This window comes from Ovis canadensis, chromosome 3, assembly GCF_042477335.2.
Source record: "Ovis canadensis isolate MfBH-ARS-UI-01 breed Bighorn chromosome 3, ARS-UI_OviCan_v2, whole genome shotgun sequence".
Taxonomy (NCBI): Eukaryota; Metazoa; Chordata; class Mammalia; order Artiodactyla; family Bovidae; genus Ovis; species Ovis canadensis.
Window position 1 is genome coordinate 116,188,025 of NC_091247.1, and position 8,701 is coordinate 116,196,725.

General features: G+C 39.4%; 1 protein-coding gene across 1 annotated transcript; it reads left to right on the plus strand.

The window, feature by feature from the left end:
• The first annotated feature begins 7,120 nt into the window (after positions 1-7,120).
• On the plus strand, positions 7,121-7,863 carry ATXN7L3B (ataxin 7 like 3B). Its single transcript, XM_069580639.1, has one exon. The coding sequence runs from the start codon at positions 7,224-7,226 to the stop codon at positions 7,515-7,517; it is 294 nt and encodes a 97-aa protein (XP_069436740.1). The 5' UTR covers positions 7,121-7,223; the 3' UTR covers positions 7,518-7,863.
• The last annotated feature ends 838 nt before the right edge of the window (positions 7,864-8,701 follow it).

An 8,701-nucleotide genomic window follows, 5' to 3' on the forward strand; every position in this document is an offset into this window, starting at 1 on the left:
TGTAAAGCGTCTGCCTACAAGGCGGGAGACCCGGGTTCAACCCCTGGGTGGGGAAGATCTTCTGGAGAAGGAAATGGCAACCCGCTCCAGTATTCTTGCCTGGAAAATCCCATGGACAGAGGAACCTAGTAGGCTACAATCCATGGGGTCTCAAAGAGTTGGAAACGACAGTGACTTCATTTTCTTCCTTTCCCCGATGGCTCACTTGGTAAAGAACCCGCTTGCCAGTGCAGGAGATACGAGATGTGGGTTCGATCCCTGGGCCAGGAAGATCCCTTGGAGGAGAGCATGGCAACCCACTCCAGTATTCTTGCCTGGAGAATCCCCATGAACTGAGGACCCTGTGGGTTATGGTCTGTAGGGTCAAAAAGAGTCCGACACGACTGAAGCAAATTAGCATGCACAGAAGGCATGATGTCTGCAATTTACTGATGAAATAGATTAGGAAAAATAATAGCTCAGAGTAGTTTGTGATTAGGAAATTTCAGTGAGGAGGGGACAGCAGCAGCAGTAAGGTAGGGAGGTAGAGGAGTAAAGAGAGAACGTAAAAGGAGCAAAATGTTAATTAAACAAATGAAGAGTAGTTATATAGAAATTATTTGTAATTGCCTGACAACCCTTCTGTAAGTTTGAAATTCTATTAAATAAGGGTGTTTTTTTAAAAGTCTCTGTTAATTGTTGCCATATCACAATGGTATTGCCTAATCAGAAAGTATCTTCATTGTTTGAGTTTACATTTTTCTGAGCCCATCCTTACATTTACATATAAGGTAAACAAATAGCCTTTCCTACACTACCAGGCAGACTCTCTCACAAAGGGAGGGGCCAGCAATAATTATTTTTATTTAAGAAATAGTTTATAATCTTCAAGGACAGTGTCATAAACACTTAAAAAATATGTTTAACATTTGCCTGTACATGCAAATATGTGGAAACAATTCCAGAGAGCCTTTTCATATAGTTCAAACTGATGCTGACCAATTGGTCTATCAAAAGATCATTTTTTAAAGAAAGACTTTTATACTAAATAGTGAAATTGTTATCTCACATTAGCATACTATACTGCTTACTACCTGGAGTTAGCTCAGGATTACAGTTTTTTTGGTTTTTTGGGTTTGTTTGTTTGTTTGTTTGTTTGTTTTCTTAGTAGATAGTAAACCAAAGTTGCTATAAATGCCAAAATTCACTAAGTCACCTTGATATCACAGTTTAGTAGGGCAGATTAAAATCATAAATTTATTTTTGACATTGCAATTTTAGCATGACACTCTTATCTAATATCAAATTTCAGCATCTCAGAATCTCATGCAAGGCATGATAATCAGGTTTTAAATGCAAATCCTGAAAAATGGATTTCAGCAGAGGATGAATTTGAAACTTCAAGCTGGTCATGCCTGGAAGGACATGTGAATGTTTACAGTTGAGTTATGACACACATATATTTCTTTCGGAAAATTATAGACAAAAAGCCATCATACTATATAGTTTATTTCTGACATAAAGCATGGTCCCGTTAATAAAAGAAGACAATATGGTCAAATGTTACCTCTCCTCTGATTTACTCTTCAATTACCTTAAAAACCTGGGTAGATACAGAAAAGCAAGTAAAGTTTTAACTAATATTTTATAGGTGAAAATGGATTTGACAGGAGTCACAAAATTTCCAACTAAAAATGCCCATGTGCAGGCTCCACCTCCAGATGTTAGGCAGGATAATAACAGCACCCCCTGGGAGCTCTGAAGACAAACAATGCTCCTAACCCAAAGATGGTGCAGTGCTTCAAGAGGCCCGAGGTCGCTGAACAGATTAGTCTGTGGTAAGAAAACACCCAGGATCCAATATTTGAACTTTGTAACCAATAAAGAAGAATTGACTTGACTCTTAATTTTGTGAAACCTATTTCCTCGGAATACTTGATTCACAGAAATTTAGTTTTAAAAGGACCAGTCAGTAAACCTAAGTCCAGCTGTCTATTTTTCACAAATGTGAATTCACCTTCTGACCAAATGTCATCTGAGAAGTTAGAGGCAGAAAAAGGACAGCAACTCAGGTCTTTTGGCTCCCAGGTGTATCCCTGAGTACACTCTACTGTGTCACTATTTTGTTTTATTTGAACACACACAAAAAAGCATGGAATTTCAGTCTCTCAGAGAAACCTTTAAATAATTTAAAACATGCTCCTCTTTGCAAGAGCTGATTCTCCCAGGGTGTACATTATGATTAAAGTGAAGTCGCTCAGTCGTGTCCGACTCTATGCAACCCCACAGACTGTAGCCCACTAGGCTCCTCCATCCATGGGATTCTCCAGGCGAGAGTACTAGAGTAGGTTGCCATTTCCTTCTCCAGGGGGATGTTCCCGACCCAGGGATCGAACACGAGTCTCTCACATTGTAGGCAGACGCTTTATCGTCTGAGTCACCAAAACCCCACTATTTACCATTAAAAAGTATGACTCTCCTTGAATGGAATGATCAACACTCACTATGCTAAATGGTAAAGGTGAACACTCCTCTATAAAATGGAAATCTTTTACAAAGCAATACCAAGAGCATAAGACAACTTCCAGTTACTACCAAAGACTGAAAGAATAATTCACCACCTGATTAAAGTACACGTGCTGAAGATACAAACTCTATCAGTTGAAGTATAGTCTTAAATATACATGCAAAAACCTAACTAATTTGCATACAGCTTGAAAAAGGGCTTTCTACATTCAGTTATGTCTGGTAAGCAAGCCTTGTTTTAAGACATGGGTTTTGTAAATATGGTTATTATTAAGGTCTTCATTTCTTTGGGAAATAAAGAAGCAACATATTTTTTAGAAAGAATATGTAAATCACAATAATAAAACTATAATATTATTCAGTTATAACTATGGCTTCCTTGAACCTTTAAAAGAGCTTTTCCTGAAAACATTAATCTGAAACAAACTGAACTACATGTTTTCAACATATACTGATCTTTATCATGAATTAAATCCTTCCATTGTAACTGTACTTCTAAGGCAGACATTTCAGGAATGGTATGCAACAAATCCTATTAGAAATAAAGACAATATTCAATGAATAATAAGCCATTATCACTAAGATCTGATTAATTTTTAGTGCCTTTCTTATCCTGACACTTTTCACTGGGAGTTCAGTAGTTAATTCTAGAGATGGATGTTCATAAAGACTGAACTTCTTTGTTGATCTTGGTTAGCTATTCCATAAATTCCTACAGACTTTAAACATCATCAAATATTCTGTTGTGAGACATTGAAAGGTATCGTCCACCAGGCTGATACCTTCCTGATTCAGATTCAAGAGGGTCATTAGTGAACATTTCTGCATTAAAATCCAAAGGTTCCGCATCCTGAAGAAGTTCTATTCGGTCCCTTTGAGTCCTGTTATTAGCCTTGGTATATTCAGATGTTGAACGGTTGGTACTCATTTCTGAGAAGTTTGATTCTTTCGGGTCAATATGAATGCTTCTGTTTCTAGTGTTATCTTCTCTACTGTGTCCATAACGCTCTTCCCATTCTCTTCTATTTTCACCTTCTTCTTGCCGTTGCCTTTTTCTCTTCTCTCATCTGATTAATTAGTTTCCTTCATCAGCTAAGTCTGATGTCATATCATTATCTCCCATGAACTGCTGGAAACCAAGTAGATTCAAACAACGAGTTCCCAAACTAAAATACATAGCAATGCAGAGAATTACCAGCAACATATATATATAGAACCCATCTACAATAAAGGACATTATGATTATTGAATGGCAAAAGAATAACCAAAGACAATTAAATTTCAATATATTTTTATTTCCCTTAATTTGTACACTAAATATTTTAATCATATATGATGCATATATTCTTTGAAGATCACTTATTTATGAAGAATCAAATCCCTGTTACTTGCTTTGTATTGAAAAAAATGATTTAGATAGTGGAGAGTTTCTGCTTTTAAAAATATTTGTATACCAAAGGCTTAAATGCCTTCAACCCTATTAATTGGAATGGAACTAAGTTCTTTCTAATTTCTTTTTTGTAACATGTCACTGATTTAACATTAAGAATTTCAGTACATTTTTACCAAGATGTAAGGGAATTTTAGGGGCTTTCCAGGTGGTGCTAGTGGTAAAGAACCCACCTGCTAATGCAGGAGATCTAAGAGACAGGAGTTCAGCCCCTAGCTTGGGAAGATCTCCTGGAGAAAGGCATGGCAACCCAGTCCAATATTCTTGTCTGGAGAATCTCATGGACAGAGAAACCTGGTGGGCTACAGTCCATAGCTTCATAAAAAGTTGAATATGACTGAAGCAACTTAGCAAGCAGGCAGGCAAGGCAATTTTAAATGATACAAGTAGAAGGAGGTGACAAGGTGGTAATGAGCATAAGTGCAAATTTTCAGTGTCATAAGAGTGTTCATTTTCTAAGAGTAAATAAAATACTGACAAGAAATATAAATCTAGTACTAGTCCTGATTATTTGTATTTTAATTACTATGATGGTCTCATATGTGTTCTGAATAAACTTTATTTTTTCATTAAATAAATTGAGAATTTGAGTTCTTTTCAATATAAGGAGGACTTAAGAGGCAGAAAAAGTCACTTCTTCTGTTGAAATTAAGTATGCAAAGGCTCTCACAATAATTCAATGAGACAAATTATATGGGAGTAAAACAATATGAAGAATAGTTTTCCACAATCAAGCTCTTTTCATTCCTTGTTACCCAGTGTAGTTCAGGAACCAGCAGCATCAAAGTATGTTAGAAATGCAGAAACCCAGGTACTACTTCAGAACTAATGAATCATAATCTATATTTTAAAAGGATCTCTGAATGGTTATATACACATGAAGATTTTCTGAGAATCATTGATTTAAATGAAATTTGAAGAAAGCATGGGACAGGAGTGAGTGGAAATGATTGTATTTATATCTGTATTTTCTTACCTAACGAGGCATGTAATTGGTAGGTAAACAAAATTATATACTATTTGTCAGACACTTTGTGAAGACTTTTGAATTCACTGTCAAGTTTAAATCTCACCACAACCTTGTATGATGAAAATGTTATTGACATTTTACAATGAGAAAACTGTGATTTACAGAAGTTAAGTAGACAAGGCAAGTTCACAAAAATAGTAACTGGTAGAAGGGACGCCATCTGACTCAAGAATGTATGCACTTAATCATTACATTTCATGGCTTAGCACATAATATGCAGATTCCAAGTTATATCAAAACATGGTACCAATTTATGAACGACACATGTATAAATTGCACAAAAGGCTACAATGGAAAAAATTACATTCTAGATAAAAAAATTTTGTCATGCATGGGTCTTAAATAGCTTAGGCTTTCAAAATCCTCTATATCTGTCGATTTGTGTTTTTTAATGTGATAGAATACACAACCAGAAAATTTGGATGTGGACAAGTACCGGCTAAATATTTATCAAAGAAGTTAAACTAGTACTTAACCTTCTGCTCATAAAAATATAAAGTGTGATTCTATGCATGAATTTTAAAACTATTTAGTAGTATTCTGATGATTCTATACATTAGAAAATCCTTATTTGTACCTGTCTGGAAAGATACATATTTTCCTTTACTCTGGAAAGGGAATTATAGAATCAGACAGATACAGACAGATAATTTTAAAGTTTTTGTTTCTTTGGCTAAAACGGTATTTTGATAAAGTATAAAGGTACAAGATGCCACTCTATTTCACAGTGATGAGTGGGGGGGGTACAAAAGACTAACAAGATACAGGAAAATTTTCTTATATTCAAATTCATAATTAATATGATTTAAACAGCTGACACTTATTGAATACTCGCTTACATGTAAGAAACTGTCACAATTTTGTTGTTTTTTTAACTATCATTTAATTTTAACCGTGAAATAGGAACTAGCTTCATTTTGATGAGGAAACAGAACTGTTAAATGTTGAATCTAAGATTTAAGCCCAGATAGGCAGGACTTCTCTGGTGGCTCATACGGTAAAAAAAAAAATCTGCCTGCAAGGCAGGAGTTCAGGGTTTGATCCGTGGGTTGGAAAGATCACTTGTAAAAGGGCATGGCAACCCACTTCAGTATTCTTAACTGGAGAATCCCATGGACAGAGGAGCCTGGAAGGCTACAGACGTTGGCAAGAGTCTGACAGGACTGAGCCACGAATACTTTCACTTTTCATACTGGTTCAAGATCCCATTATTTCATGCTGCAGAATTTTAGGAAAGGCTTCCTTTACCTCCATTCCAGTATTTAACTTTAAGGTAGATCAGGTTTCGTCTCTCTTCAACAGAGAATATTCATAATTTTCTCTTCGAATTATTTTAGAGATATATATGATGATCTACTTACAATCACTGGCTTAATGGTCTTATAAATGAGATAAATGCCTTAGGTTCATGTGATCAATACATACGAATTATGTCTTTAGTGCCTAGTTTTTCATTAAAAAAAAAAAAGACTGAAAGATAAAAATTATACTGTAATTTGTTTCCTTGCACCATCTAGTGGATTTAAATGACAACTGCGGCGGTGGTATAAATGATTATAAGTCAATTACACGTCAAATTTTCAAACATCCAGATAACAAATGCTAAAACTGTACTTCAGCTCATACCACAAACATGCACATAGCTGTCGTCTTTTTTAAGAGGGAATACATCAAGCATGGATGCTGACTTCAATAGCGAATGTTTAAATTCGTAAACAAAATAACATAAAATAGCATCCTTAGCACCGTTTTACCACTACAGATAATGAAAGTCTAACATACTTTAGCTTCTTCCCACATATCTTCCTGAACGCCAACACTCGCCAGGCAGCTGCGCGCAGGCACCAGCCCCGCGCGTCTGCGCGTCGCCCGTGCGCAGGCGAGCTGAGGAGCGGAAGTGGGGAGGCGGGGCTAAGCCGGGACCAGCGAGCGGAAGAGACCGCGGCGGCGGAGAGCGGCACCCACACCGTGTGGCGGCGGTGAGTCCCGGCCAGCCCGAGCTGCACGTCCCAGCCCCGGGAAACGCCAGAAAAAACGGAAGGACCTGGGATTCCCGAGCAGTCGCCGGTGACTGCTGCTCCCCTGCCGTTGCCGCGGCGGAGGCTTCCGCACTCGCCGCTGAAGACGCGGCCCTGACAGGCCCAGAGGCCTAGGCGCGGCCCTCCGAGCCCGACGTGTTGCCGCCGGTGCAGCTGTGAGTAATCCGAGCGCCCTCTCCACGGCCGTTTACAGATTAAAATGGAGGAAATTTCCTTGGCTAACCTGGATACTAACAAGCTGGAGGCCATCGCTCAGGAGATATACGTAGACCTGATAGAGGATTCTTGTTTGGGCTTCTGCTTTGAGGTGCACCGGGCAGTCAAGTGTGGCTACTTCTACCTGGAATTCGCAGAGACTGGTAACGTGAAGGATTTTGGCATTCAGCCAGTTGAAGATAAAGGAGCGTGTCGCCTCCCGCTTTGCTCCCTTCCTGGAGAATCTGGGAATGGGCCTGATCAGCAGCTGCAACGCTCACCTCCAGAGTTCCAGTAGCCGCCACGTGAGAGTCTGAGGGTAACCAGGACAATAACATAGACCAGTCCTGTGGTTTTGAGAAGTTAGGTAGCTAAGTAGAAAAAAAAAAAAAAAATCAGACAAAAGTCCCAATTCCCATTGAAGATCCTATCCTTTGAAAACCCGAAGTGAAGAATTTAGGAATTCAGATCCTTGTATAAGTGTATTACGTTGGGTCAGCTTTGAAATCCTAATAAGGAGGAGCTGTACTATGGATCCCGCTCATCGTGCCGCGGTTGATTTCTAGTGCACAAGAACCCTGTACTGTCCCCAGTGCGCAGGTGAGCAGCTGTGCACCCAGCATATAACGCTCTTTGGTTCGTCAGCCTTTCTGTCTGCCTGTTATCAAGGGCTTTCTGGGTAACTGACAGTTTGGACATAACTGATGGACAGGCCTTTATCTTTGGGCCGCAGTGGGACACCTCTGCTCTCTCAACCTTGGGTTTCTTCAAGACACATCCAAGTCAGTGATGAGAGCTGGATACTAGGCATTCCAGTCTAGGAAAACTATGAAAAAATTCCTGGCCGAATCTGTAGGAGAAGCTCTGTGGTCTTGACTGCAACGAGAAGAAAAGCTCAAAGTCACCAGTTTCCCAAAGGTCCAGCATTTAAAAATGATGTCAACGGACTTGGGGACTTGGGCTAGCATCTTGCTGAAAAGGGCCCTCTTTCTTGCACCGCATCTAGTGGCATAGGCTTAGCAGATGGACAACTTGGTTATCCAAGCAGGCTGAGGATTGAGTAAGGATCCCTTGGGGAGGTAGCAGGGCCTTCTGCAACTATGCACGATCTTTCAAACTGCAAGATTCTTAACTGGATGTATTATGCTGTGGACAGCAGTTCAGTGGGGCGTTTTCCTACTCAAGTCACTAGTTACCTTGCCAGTCTGTGGGTCTAACTTGGTTATTATGCCAGGTCAGTACCTGCCTCCCACTTTCAGGACAGAAGTGAACTATGGAAAGCATCATGGCTAGCCAGGAGGCTGAGCTTTCAAAGTTGAGCCCAGAGGGGACCTTTTCCAACTGTAGTGAGTAATGTGCTGGGAGCCAAGGAGCAATACTGGGTCATCTCTCATCTGACTGTGCAGTATCCTATCGAACACCCCTGTTCCTTGGGTTGGGCAGTCACAGAGTTTTGTTGTGGTGAACGTCTAGACAGTCACC